This window comes from Peromyscus californicus, unplaced genomic scaffold, assembly GCF_007827085.1.
Source record: "Peromyscus californicus insignis strain IS unplaced genomic scaffold, ASM782708v3 Scaffold_1__1_contigs__length_55948999, whole genome shotgun sequence".
Classification (NCBI taxonomy): Eukaryota; Metazoa; Chordata; class Mammalia; order Rodentia; family Cricetidae; genus Peromyscus; species Peromyscus californicus.
The window spans coordinates 53417236-53430705 of NW_026294492.1; the positions used below are offsets into that span (position 1 = coordinate 53417236).

The 13470-nt window shown below is 53.4% G+C and overlaps 1 protein-coding gene across 1 annotated transcript in view; it reads left to right on the forward strand.

The window, feature by feature from the left end:
* The first annotated feature begins 3413 nt into the window (after window positions 1-3413).
* Gna15 (G protein subunit alpha 15) overlaps window positions 3414-13470 on the forward strand; it is a 29154-nt gene continuing 19097 nt past the window's right edge. The window contains exon 1 of the mRNA XM_052747050.1: window positions 3414-3861. Coding sequence (XP_052603010.1) covers window positions 3717-3861 — 145 coding nt within the window. The 5' untranslated portion in view covers window positions 3414-3716. The remainder of the gene's footprint in view (window positions 3862-13470) is intronic.

The following is a 13470-nucleotide window of genomic DNA, read 5'->3' on the forward strand; positions in this document are numbered from 1 at the left end:
ACAAAGCTTTCATTGGAAAGAAAAAAAAATAAGATGGATCCAGGTGGGGTGTGAGATGGGCTTCCGATACACCAGTCATTCAGAAGAAAATTTCCTTTTCACTTACTGGAGTGTCTTAGGGTCACTATTGCTGTGATGAAACACTGTGACCTAAAGGCTAGTCGGGGAGGAAAGGGTTTACGCGGCTCACACTTCCACATCACTGTTTGTCACCAAAGGAGTCAGGACAGGAACTCAAGCAGGTCAGGAACCCGGAGGCTGGAGGTGATGCAGAGGCCGTGGAGGGTGCTGCTCACTAGCTTATTCCCATGTCTCAGCCTGCTTTCTTACAGAACCCAGGACCAGCAGCCCAGGGATGGCCCCACCTGGGCCCTCCCCATTGATCACTAACTGAGAGAGTGCCTTACAGTGGATCTCATGGAGGCGTTTCTTCAGCTGAGGTTCCTTCCCCTGATGAATCCAGCTTGTGTCAAGGTGACAGGAAACGACCCAGGACGGTGCCACGGGACGCCGGTAGAGGTCAAAGGACAACCTGCAAGAGTGGGTTCTCTTTCTACCATGTAGGTTCTGGGGACTGAACTGACATCGTCAGGTTTGGTGGCAATCTCCTTTGTCGGCTGAACCCTCTTGCTGGCCCCAGGAAAGATTTTCCTGGGAAGGTGGCTGTAGAGGTTTGGGTGAGAAATGTCCTCATGGGCTCAGGTACCCGGCCAGTGCTACTCAAGGAGAGGATGGCCTTTAGCAGGTACAGCCTGAGGTGGGGGTGGGGGCTTGCTCTCTCTGTTTTCCTAGTGTGTGATGAATGTCACCAACCAGCTTCTTGCTCTAGCCACATGCTGCCCTATCACCCCCACCATGATGGATTCTAACCCTCTGGAACTATAAGACAAACGAAATAAACTTTCGGCCATAAATTGCTTTTGGTCTCTGCATTTATCACAGCAACAGACAAATCAGGATATTGTGGCACTTCAGTGGATCCTAGGAGGTGAACGAGCCATGCTGTTATTAGAGAAAAAAGTAGTCCCAGAGAGGACCGGCAAAGTTCGGGGCGGGGGACACGGTATGCAAAGGCCCCGGGGTGGGGGACACCCCAGCAAAGGCCCTAGGGCAGGGGATGCCGCCTGCAAAGGCCCAGGGACAGTATGGAGCCCAGCATGCTGGAGTATGGAGAAGGCCTGTGTGGCTGGAGCAGGGGGAGGGAGGAGCGCCATGCATGAGCGGGCAGGACTGTGGGCTGCAGGGAGGACTCGAGTGGCTGCTGCGGGGCCACGGGGCGTGACGGTCAGAGCCAGGTGGGGACCGGATGGAGGTGAAAGGTGAAAGGAAGCATGGCTACTCCTCCAGGTCGGCAGAGCAGGTGCCTGTCGTTCCGCCAGCGTCCAGCAGGTGTCGCCAGATGACCCCCGCCTTCCAGGCACAACGGTGAGATCAGGACGTCTGCAGCACGAGCCATGCGGTCGGTCAGGCGTAGAGGGAGCGGCTGTGAGCACTGGCTGTGCTTCCAGAGGACCGGGGTTTAATCCCAGCACCGACACCAGGGGACCCAACGCCCTCTTCTGGTGTCTGAGGTCACAGACGCACATGCCCCGAAGCGTCCGTGCACACCAAAGAGATGTCAACATTTCCCTCCACCCCGACCCCCTTTGTTTTTTCCAGACAGGGTTTCTCTGTGTAGACCAGGCTGGCCTTGTGTAGTCCACCTGCCTCTGCCTCCCAAGTGCTAGGATTAAAGACGTACACTACCAGGCCCGGTTTTGGTTTCTTAAAGGAAAAAATATCAGACCTGCGAGAGAGCTCAGAAGGTAAAGGAGCCAAGCCTGACCACCTGAGTCTGATCCTTGGAACCCAGGTGCTGGAAGGAGAGAAACGGCTCTCACAAGGTGTCCTGGGACCTCCACACCTGTGTCCTGTCAAATGCAACCACACACAGTAAATAAACAAATGTAACTTTAAAATTTAAGAAAAAAAAAAGCCTATTCCATTGGAAAGAAACAAAGAAAATGTTCCTGTTCATAGTTGATACCATGTTTCTACAGAGGTACAGGAAAACTGACTGGAGTTTGTTTGTCAGTCTGACAAAACAAAACCCCATAAAGTTTGTGTAGCACAGGCTGGCCTGGAAGTCACAGGATCCACCTGCCAGAACCCCCACAGAGGGCAACGGGGCGGGGGGCAGGGGGCACAGAAAGTATCAGAGTAAGGCTTTGGTCCCCACCTGTCCTGAGAGCCTGGTGTCTGGTTCCCAAAGGGCCAGGCAGGGTGCTGTCTCTCGGACTTCTGCAAGACCAGGCCGGTTCTGACAACCCCAATGCCCCCCCTTTCCACCCCCAGAGCAAGTCTCAGGGTCTTCCGAGTCATCAGTGGGCGGGACCGCTCCCACCGGCCTCGGTGACCCAGCCCAGCCTCTATCGCACTTCCCATCTGCTGCAGTTTGAATCAACAGTCAACCGAAGTCAGCGTGGGGCAGGCGGGGGCCTGTCAACCGCCTGCCTGCCGACCTAGGGCGGTGGAGGGGGGGCTGTGTGTTCCGGGGATGTCGCACACCCTCTCTGAACCTCATCATTGCTTCTTCATCAGTGGCACGTCAAGGAGCTCCCTGGCTGCGCTGATCTGGGGGTGGGGTCAGACATCTCAGCCAGATAGTCTAGAACTTTTAGTTCCAGGAGTCGGGGACCAGCCCAGAGATTCAACCCAGTCCATTAGTGTCGCCTTCACTCTGACCCTCTCCTGACCTCCTATTTAGAGCCACACACACCCCAAGCCCTTCAACATCTGTGCTTTACCTTTGTCTTAAAATTTGTCACCATCTGTGGCAGCCTGAAAGTTTTATTATTTTGTTTGGTTTTGGTTTTAGGCGGGAAGTCAGAGGGCAGTCTGCAGAATCGGTTCTCCCCTCCCACAGCATAAGCCCTAGGGATGATGCAGGTCAAGCTGGGGGCATAAGCTCCCCCCGTCCCCAAATCTCACTGTCACCCCCAGGTTTACAAAAATGTTCTGTTTTGTCCCATGTGGAGGAAAATGAAAGTCTTGCTGGCATACAGTAGATGCTCCATAGAGGAGAGCATCAGTCCTTCTCCCCGGATATACAGTAGATGTTCCATAGAGGAGAGCATCAGTCCCTCTTCCCGGGACCCAAGGGGCCAGGCATGAGCTACCCTGTCTCCCTCTCGGTCCTGGGGCAAGCCCTGCCTTTACTCCGTGCCTCGGTTTCCTCAATTATCAAATCGGTGTGTGTGCTTAGCCCGGGCAGATGCGGAAAGCGCAGACTTCCCTCTGTCTCAGAGGTTCCGAAATCAGCCCTGAGCAATAGCTGTGCCCACTGGTAGCTTCCTACTTGGCCCAGGGGAGGGGGCCAGCTGGGGCCAGCAGCGTCAGAGGCCCGGGGGCGAGGCCACCCTCCTTGGGAAGGAGGAAGCAGGCCCGGGCTCTGCAGGCGGCGGCCACCCCTCCCTCCGCATCCGCCGCCGGAGCCTCTGCCACCGACCTGTCGGGCTGGCAGGGCCAGGTCTGGGCAGGTTGGAGGGGGCGGGAGCCGGCACCCAGATCCCCGCCCTGCTCCCAGCACCCAGGCCTCTCACAGGCCTTGCCTGGGCTCCCGCAGGCCCTAGGCAGGGACATCGGGGGACCCTGGAGTGACCCCCACATCCACTCCACCGGCTGCGGCTGTGCAGGTCGAGGGGCAATGTCACCTGGTGGCCTGTGAGGCGCCCGCCATGGCCCGGTCCCTGACCCGGGGCTGCTGTCCCTGGTGTCTGACAGACGAGGAGAAGACGGCGGCCAGAATCGACCAGGAGATCAACAAGATTTTGTTGGAACAGAAAAAACAGGAGCGCGGGGAACTGAAACTCCTGCTGCTGGGTGAGTGTGGGCGGCATAGGGGACCAGAGTGATCACCGGGAGGGGACAGCCACAGCAGGCAGTCTCGCTCCCTAGCAGACCCGTTTTCCGGATGGGAAGAGCAAGGAGTCAAGGTTGAGCGGGCATCGGGCTGCCAGGAGGTGGCCCCGGCGGGCGCTGCCACCCGCGTGTGTCACAGGAAGGGAATGGAGGTGAGCTGCTGGCCAGCCTGGCCCAGGGAGGGGCCGAGGCTCTTCCTCCAGCTGCCTGAGCCAGGGATCCAAGCCGCCTGTCACCGGGTCATGGCCACCAAGGGCTTGGTTCTGGGCTTGTGTACATCAGTGGACTGACTGGGTCATTCACTCGCTCACTCACTCACTCACTCACTCACTCACTCACTCACTCACTCATCAACCCTGAATTCTTAAACCCTCCAAACCGCTTTGTGCTTACCATCCTAGTACTCAGGACGCTGAGGCAGGAGGATTGTGAACTAGAGGCCAGCCTGGGCCAAGTGAGACGCTGTCTCAGAAATCAATAAAAGGGCGAGGGGCAGAGCAGGGCCTGAGGCTCAGCTGGCAGAACAATCCCCGAGCACTGGGGAGACCCCGGGTTCCATTCCAGGGCCATATGAGCCAGATATGGGACATGCACTTCTGTCGCCCAGCACTCGGGAGGTGGAGGCAGGAGGACCAGGGAGTTCCAGATCATCCTGAGCTACAGAAGGAGTTTGAGGCTAGCCTGGGCTACATGACACCCTGTTTTGAAAAATAAAAAGCCAGGCATGGTAGTACACAAATGTAATCCTAGCACTTGGTTGACTGAAAAGTCAAGCTAGCCATTGAGTTCAAAGCCACCCTGAGCTACATATTGAGACCTAGTCTAAATAATAATAATAATAATAATAATAATAATAATAATAATAAATAATATCATCATCATCAAAGAAAATGAAACAGTTAGTGCTCAGTAAGTGCCATTTAATTTCTGTTTCTGAAAGGGAATTTTCCTTCCCCTTTAAATAATTCGGGTATGGCATAGAGCCACACTCCACCCAGCTTCACGCCTCAGACGGGAGCCTCTACAGCTCTCCCTCATAATGCTCCACTCAGGCGTCAGCTTCCTGGCTCCTCATAGAGAACTGCCTTTTGCTCTGGACTTAGACCACTCAGCCATCCTGGCACCCTACCTCATCTTTAAATGTTTGGTCACTTTGATAAAGAACCCATCTGAGCCCAGAAGGCTTTGAGTGGTGGATTCAGTTTCTCGAGGGAGGTGAGATGGCTCAGAGGGGAGAGGGGCTTGCTGCACAGACCTGTAACCTGAGTTCAAAGTCTGGACAGACAAACATGGAAGGAGAAAAGAGACTCCCCCATCCATGACACAACTCTCCCCATTATGTAACTGAAACATCATAGGAGTGTATTCTGTGTCCTGAGAGTACTTCTTGGGGTGAAGCTCCACCTAGACTCCCCCAGTGAGGGGCTGGAGACATGGTCAGGGTGGAGCCCCGCCTAGAATCCCAGTGAGGGGCTGGGGTGGGTCCTTTTCGGGAGCACTTCACTCATGCCTTGAGGCCTTGGATTCATGCCTCTAGTACTGGAAAGAGAAATGGAGTGCATTGAAGAATGCCACATTGCCTGATTTCCTCTTCCTGAGTCAGGGTTTGCACTGTCGTTGACTGAATCTGCTTCATACTGGTCATTTCTTGTTCTCCCTTGATCCATCAAGCCTGTGACTTGTCACTTCAGCAATATTCCTGGGATGTCTCAGCATCACTGGCTCCACCACAGGGCCTTCACACTAGCTTCATCGAAGTTCATCTGTACCCTGGACATTGAGTGGCCGGGCTCTTTACCCCATGAGAGTCTGAACCCAAGGCTCAGCTCTTGGGACAACAGCATTGCCTGGCTCTGCAGGCTTCTTAGACAGCCCTGTCATTCTCCTTTCTCCTTTTCATTCAGATCTGTATTCAAAGTCCTCTACTTGCTTAACTGATTGTGTCTCTAATTACAGAGTAGACAACAAAAGGGCGGGGGCTGAGTCTGTCTTCTTCACGCCTGCATTCCCAGCACACAGCACGATGAGACCACATACAGGTGGAGCTCAGTAAACACACAGTGAAGGGTGGGCGGGCGGATGGATGCATGAGTGGGTGGATGGATGAGTGGGTGGATGGATGGATGGATGGACATGTGGATGGATGGATGGACGTGTGGATGGATGGATGGACGTGTGGATGGATGGATGGATGGATGTGTGGATGGATGGATGTGTGGATGGATGGATGGATGGATGGATGGATGGATGGATGGATGGATGGATGAGTGGGTGGGTGGATGGATGGGTGGGTGGGTAGGTGGATGGATGGGTGGGTGGGCAGATGGATTGGTAAATGGATGGATGGATGGATGGGTGAATGAGTTGATGGATGGATGGGTAGATGAATGAGCGGATGGATAGATGGATGGGTGAGTGGGTGGATGGGTGAATGGGTTGATGGATATATGAGTGGATAGGTGGATGGGTAGGTGGATGAATGGATGGATGGATGGATGGGTGAATGGATGGATGGTTAGATGGGTGGGTGGATGGATGGATGGGCAGGTGGATGGATGAGTTGATGGATCGATGGGTAGATGGATGGATGAGTGGATGGATGGATAGATGGATGGATGGATGGATAGATGGATGGATGGATGGATAGATGGATGGATGGACAGGTGGATGGATGGGTGAATGAGTTGATGGATGGATGGGTGGATGAGTGGATGGATGGATGAGTGGATAGATGGATGAGTGGATAGATGGAGGGATGGATGGATGGGTGGGTGGGTAGATGGAAAGTTGGATGGATGGATGAGTGGGTGGATGGATGGATGAAAAATTGGATGATGGATGGATGGATGGGTGGGTGGGTAGGTGGAGGGATAGATAGATGGATAGATGGGTGGATGGATGGATGGATGAATGGATGAGTGGATGGATGGATGGATGGATGGATGGATGAGTCCATTTTCAAGATAGAATATCCCTAGTCCTCCCCAGCCTTTTCCTGCCTGTCTTTTTAGGGCACATTGCCAATACTGTTTAGGTCTTTGCCTGCCCTGTCATCCTTTGTCCAGGGGCAGGTAACCCTAGTGGTTAGTGTGTCTCCTGAGCACTGACATGGTTTCAGGGATTTGTGCTGCAGACCTTGTCCATTCCATTACTTGGTGGCTGCTTCTCAGTCCCTTTTTGAAAACAGACAGGGATTTTGAGGAAGCTGGCTGGGGAAGGAGAGGGGGCATGTCTGTGCCAAGCATGAAGCAGTTAGCATGTGACCAAGAGAAAGCCCAGAGTGGTGAAGCAAGTTGTCTGAAACCACGCAGTCAATGGTTTCACCATCTGGTGTCCCTCACGTGCTGTCAAGTACTGAAGAGCCCCAGTGACAAACGACAACTAAGGAAACTGAGGCATGGGGAGGCGCCAGTATTTATTTGGGGTCTACAGCTAATCTGAGCCATTTCCTAGGGTGTGAGTGAGATGCCGGGTCCTCCTGCCACCCAAGTTCGGCACGACTACCCCCACATTGCTGTCCCCAGCCTAGTTCCACTTCCTCCTGCCATCTCCAGAAGGAAGCAGATACTTCCTATCTGGGTCAGGCAGCCTGGCCAGGCGGAGAGAGCTGTTACAGCCACAACCCACTGTGGAGGTCTCTGGGAAGAGATGAGCACCCACACTTGTGCCCCAGAGCTGCATCTGCCTCCTTGTGCTTCAGAGCCTCAACAGTGATGTGTCACAGGATGTTCCTGAGCCGTGGTGTGGGGGAGTCACGGGTGCTTCCGTCCCGCGTGTAGAGGCCCCAGTCCACACCTGCTTCAATTGCTCATCCCTTGTTTGTGCGGCTGTGGGGCTGCATCTGTCACTGGACCTAGAGCCTCACGGGTTCCCTAGGTGCCAGCCGACAGCCCTAGGATCCCCCTGTCTGTGCCTCCCAAGCACTGGGGATTCAGTTTTAGGTTCTCAGGACTGGATGGCAAATGATTCACCAAGAGACGCACCCCAGCCCTACTATTGTGATTACTGTGGCCACTGGGTCACTCTGGCTGACATGCAACTAAATCAAACCCCCCTAAATTTGAATCTAACTGGAAGACTGCTGGGAGTAAGGGCATGTCCCACATAGTTGACCCTGTGGTATTGTTTTAACTGAGTTTTTCCCCCCTCATCTTTAACAAAATTTCTTTTCATCGAGGTAAAATTCACATAGTCACATAGCATGCAACCTGTCATTGCCACATGAACATGCCCGTAGCATGTGCTCATTCGGTGTTCTGAGACACGTACTTCAGTCTTTGGTTTTATTCTTTTAATTAATTAATTATTTTCATTTGATATCCTGACCACAGTTTCCCTTCCCTCCCTCCTCTCCTTTGGTTCCCTCCCCTCTGCCTCCCCTCTGCCCCGCTCCACCCCCCCTCCCACATTCACTCCTCTGTTTCTGTTCAGAGAGGCAGGCCACCCTTGGGTGTCAACAAAGCATGGCCTATCAAATTGAGATGGGACTAAGCTCCTCCTCTTGTATTAAGTCTGGGCGGGCGAGGCAACCTAGTTTGGGGAATAGGTTCCCCAAAAAAGGGTTTTTGTGTGTGTGTTTTTGATGTTTGTTTGTTTTGTTTTTAATGTCTGGGTGTCTATCCGCACATCTGTCTGTGCACCATTGTGTGTTCAGTACCTGAGGGGGCCAGAAATCAGAGTCAGAAGCCCTGGAACTGGAGTTACAGGGTTGTAACCATGTGGGTGCTGGGATCGAACCCAGGTCCTATGCAGGAGTAGTCAGTGTTCTAACTGCTGAGCCGTTTCTCCAACACCCCACTCTCCCGGCTCTATTTTGTTTTATTTATCATGTTGCCCAGGATTGACTTCAAAGTACCAATCCTTCTGTTCCTGGAGTGGTGACCACCATATGCCCCTGTGGGAGAGGAATATTATCACTGGGGCTCAGCGGTTAGTGCACCGCCTTCGCCTGCAGAGGACCCGGGTTCGGTTCCCAGCACCCACACGGGGCTCACAACTGCCTGTGACTCCAGTTCTGGGGACCCGATTGCCCCCTTCCAGCCTCTGCGGGTACTACACACACAAGGCACACAGACACATGCAGGCAAACACCCACACACAGAGAAAATAAAACGAAAAACAAATTAATAGCAAAATTTAAAAACTCATGTCATCGAACTACAATACAGTGTGTGTGTGTGGGGGGGCGTGACTATTCTCTGCCCTTTGGATAGAAGCAGGATGTGAGCATTAGGGGGTGACTAGGAGGTCACAGATCATGTCTCCTGCCCTGTGGTCCCGCCCCACAGCATCCCTGGAAATCTCATGGGCAGCAGTGGTGGATGCTGACACCACATGGCCGGTTCTGCTAATGGGTCCCACGGGGCCCCGGTTCACGGCCTGGTCCGTCCTCTGCTTCTGTGACCCTGGGCTGCCGCTATCACCGCTCTGATTCTGTGTGTCTCTTTGGAAATGGTGTAAATGCTAGTCATCTGTGAAGACTGCGCAGGCATGCAGTCTCTCAGCCGGGATCTCAGGAGACGGTGACAGAGGGAGCACATATGTTGTCATCATCACTGTTCCAGCCGGATACAAGGACACGGGTGCATTATAGCACAGGAGTCATTGCGACCCGTGGCACATGCTTGTGACCCAGACTTCTTGAAATGCTGAGCAACATTTGTGAGGTCCAGGCCAGTGTAGGAACTTAGTGAGACTCTGAAAAGTAAACAAGGCTAGGGGCGTATCAGGGGTGGAGCACCACCTAGAATCCCCCAGTGAGGGGCTGGGGGCGTGGTCAGGGTGGAGCCCCGCCCAGAACCCCCCAATGAGGGGCTGGGGGCGTGGTCAGGGGGTGGGACCTTTGCCTAGTGTGCAAGGGGCTGAGTTCAAACCCTCACTAAGGGGACCCCCTCCAGAATCCAGGCTTTGTTCCAGGCAGCTGACACACAACTTCTTCTATCCCTCACAGCACCGTCCCTGTCCTCCCGCAATCATCATTAATAAGAGACTTTCTTGACTCCTCGGTCTCATAGACTGAACATCTTGGGAAACTGAGTCTCAGAGAAGGGCCATGCCTCTGCCTGACCCGTCCACATGACCCTCAGATTTGCAGACAGTGGCGCTGGCCACCTCCCCCTCCGCTGAGTCTCCTGTCCTTAGCGGGTCTACATAGCCCCAGTCACTCTCCCCTCCCCTTTTCTTCTTAGCCAGTATGTCATGTAGCCCAGGCTGGCCTTAAATTCACTATGTAGCTGAAGATGGCCCTGAACTCTAACCTTCCTGTCCCCATCTACGAGTGCTGGAATGACAGATGTGGACCTCCGTGCCAGGTTTATGTGGTGTCGGGGATGGCCCCCAGGGCCACACGCACGACAGGTGAGGACCGGACCTGTGGTGCCAGTTCTTGTTCCTCTTTCTGTTCTTGTAACTTTTCCCACTTCCTCCTGCGTGAGCTCCGACCTCCATCCTGGGGAGTCTCATGCACTGGCCCCCACTTCCCTTCCTTGGAAAGGCTGTGGGCAGTGTCCCCAGGGGATGGACAGGTGACGAGCTGGGGCCAACCTCTTGGTCCATTTTGCAGATGAGAAGGTGGGCACAGCCTCAGGGCAGGGTGTGTCATAGGGTCACAGAGGGAGACAGCAGCAAGGTGAGGTCTGTGTCTTGGGCCCTGGACCCCAAAGGGAAGATTTTAATTCAATCATTATGGACCAATCATTAGAGCCATGGCTTCACCCGTGACTTCCCTGGCCCGATTGCTTGGCCATGCGTCCTCTGTTCTATTCACTCACTGAAGTTTGTCTTTCTTCTGGACACGGTGGTGCATACCTGTCACCCTGGCACTTGGGAAGCTGAGGCAGGAGGATTGTGATTGACAGGCCTGGCTCCAGAATTCGGGCACACACACTCCCCCACACACAGACACACACACACACACACACACACACACACACACACACACAGTAGTGCAGGTGCTGGAGTCATGGCTCAGCTCTTGCAGAAGACCCAGATTCAAGTCCCAGCACTCACTTGGTGGCTTACAGCTGTCTGCAACTCCAATCCCAGGGGATCTGATGCCCTCTTGGAACAGCATGAGCATTGTGCACACTTGGTGAGCACAGACACACATGCAGGCAACACACTCATACACATAAAATAAAATAAAGAAGCTGAAAGGACTGTTCTAAGCCAGAGTGGTGGCGCACGCCTTTGATCCCAGTGCTCAGGAAGCAGAGGCAGGCAGGTCTCTGTGAGTTCGAGGCCAGCCTGGTCTACACAGAGAGATCTTGTCTCAAAAAAAAAAAAAAAAAAGAGAAAGAAAGAAAGAAAGAAAGAAAGAAAGAAAGAAAGAAAAAGAAAAGAGAAAAGCATTTGTCATTGGCCTCTGACCTCTGTACGCACACATACCTCTGCCACACAAATACACAGAAACCCAAGTAAAATATAGAAAGACATCAGTATGGTCTACAGAGTGAGTTCCAGGACAACCAGGACTATACAAGAGAAACCCTGTCTCGAAAACACCAAAACCAACCAAACAGAAAAGAATTGTTCTAAAATGTCACTCTTCTTGAAATGGGTGTAGCAAAAGCAGAATATTATAAACACAGTTGAGTGGTTCCAAAGCCACTGGACCTGGCTGGGGATAGGTGGGGTGGGTAGGTGCCTCCCCCTGCCACCCCCCCACCCCCGCCATGGCAGGATGGTTTATGGTTTTGAAGTCCGGTTCTTATCCCTGCCCTTTTGACACAAAAGCAAATCCTTGGGCCAGGTTTCAATAAAACTTTATTGGTAGCCAGGAACACGCTCAGCTGTGGCTTCTGCCCTGCCCTAGTGAGTCACTGCATTCCATCCAGCCCCAACAATGCTATGAACAGGGAGGTATGACGCGGTTTCCATGTGACCCCCCAGGTGTCATACTGATGTCTTTCTATGTTTTACTTGGGTTTCTGTGTATTTGTGTGGCAGAGGTATGTGTGCGTACAGAGGTCAGAGGCCAATGACAAATGCTTTTCTCTTTTCTTTTTCTTTCTTTCTTTTTCTTTTTCTTTTTTCTTTTTTTGAGACAAGCTCTCTCTGTGTAGACCAGGCTGGCCTCAAATTCAGAGGTCCACCAGCCTCTGTCTCCTGGGTGCCGGGATTAAATGCCTGCTCCATTCCTGGCTCAATCTTTCTTAAGAAATAAAATAAAAAACCCAAGGATCAGAACTAAGGAATCACATGACAGACGCACATTTGCTGGCTCTGAAATATGGGCAGCCGGTTGCTTCCTGCTTTGGGCCCCAGTTTCCCGACCACCACCTACCTTGTCCAACACCTTGTCTCTATAACCCTCCCCATTGGTGGACACCCTGCTGCTCTCATCACTGTGCATATGGAGACAGGCTCAGCTCATCGACGCCACTGGCCCGGAGTCACAGAGCATGAGCCGGGGTGCGGTGACATCACACATGAGGCATGGCTGGGTACTTTCACGTTAACTTGACACAAGCTAGAGTCATCAGAGGAAGGAGCCTCAGCTGAGGAAATGCCTCCATGAGATCCAGCTGTAGGGCATTTCCTCAATTAGTGATCAATGGGGAGGGACCAGCCCATGGTGGGTGGTGCCATCCCTGGGCTGCTGGTCCTGGGTTCTGTAAGAAAGCAGGCTGAGACATGTGGAACAAGCCAGTCAGCAGCACCCTCCATGGCCTCTGCATCAGCTCCTGGGTTCCTGCCCTGTGTGAGTTCCTGTCCTGACTTCCTTAGATGATGGACAGTGATATCGAAGTGTAAGCCGAATAAACCCTTTCCTCTCCAACTGCTTTTTTTCTTTTTTCTGTTTTGTTTTTATTTTGTTTTGCTTTGTTTGTTTGGTTTTGGTTTTGGTTTTTCTAGACAGAGTTTCTCTGTATAGCCCAGGCTGTTCTGGAACTCGAGCTGTAGACCAGGATGGCCTTGAACTCACAGAGATCCTCCTGCCTCTGCCTCCTGAGTGCTGGGATGCTGGACCCCAACTTGCTTTTTGGTCATGGTGTCTCTCACAGCAATAGGAACCCTGACTAGGACAGGGACCCACAGGACAAGTCTGGATTAGGTCAGCCTCTGGCCACACATGCTGGAGGTTGTGTAGATGAGGGTGACTGAGGGTGAAGACCCCACGGACTGGGGGGTGTGACTGGATGGGATGTGGACAGCCACTTCCGTGCCTGCCACCATGGAGGCTTTGCCCTGGGACTGAGGGCCACACAAGTTCTTCCTCCCTGCCACAGCAATGTGAGGAGTAACTAAGACCCTGGTCCACACTGAGCAGTCCAGGGCTCTGTGAGTACCGCGTGGGCACCATGGACGCTGTGAGGGCATCCTGGGCTCTGTGTGAGCAGGTGTGAGCACCGTGGACTCCACGTGGGCGCCATGGACTCCATGTGGGCTCTGTGGTCGCCGTGGGCTCTGTATGGGCTTGGTGTGGTCTCCGTGAGCTCCACGTAGGTGCCGTGGGCTCAGTGTGGGCGCTGTGAGTTTTGTGTGAGCACCATGGACTCCATGTGGGCTCTGTGGTCGCCGTGGGCTCTGTATGGGCTTGGTGTGGTCTCCGTGAGCTCCACGTAGGTG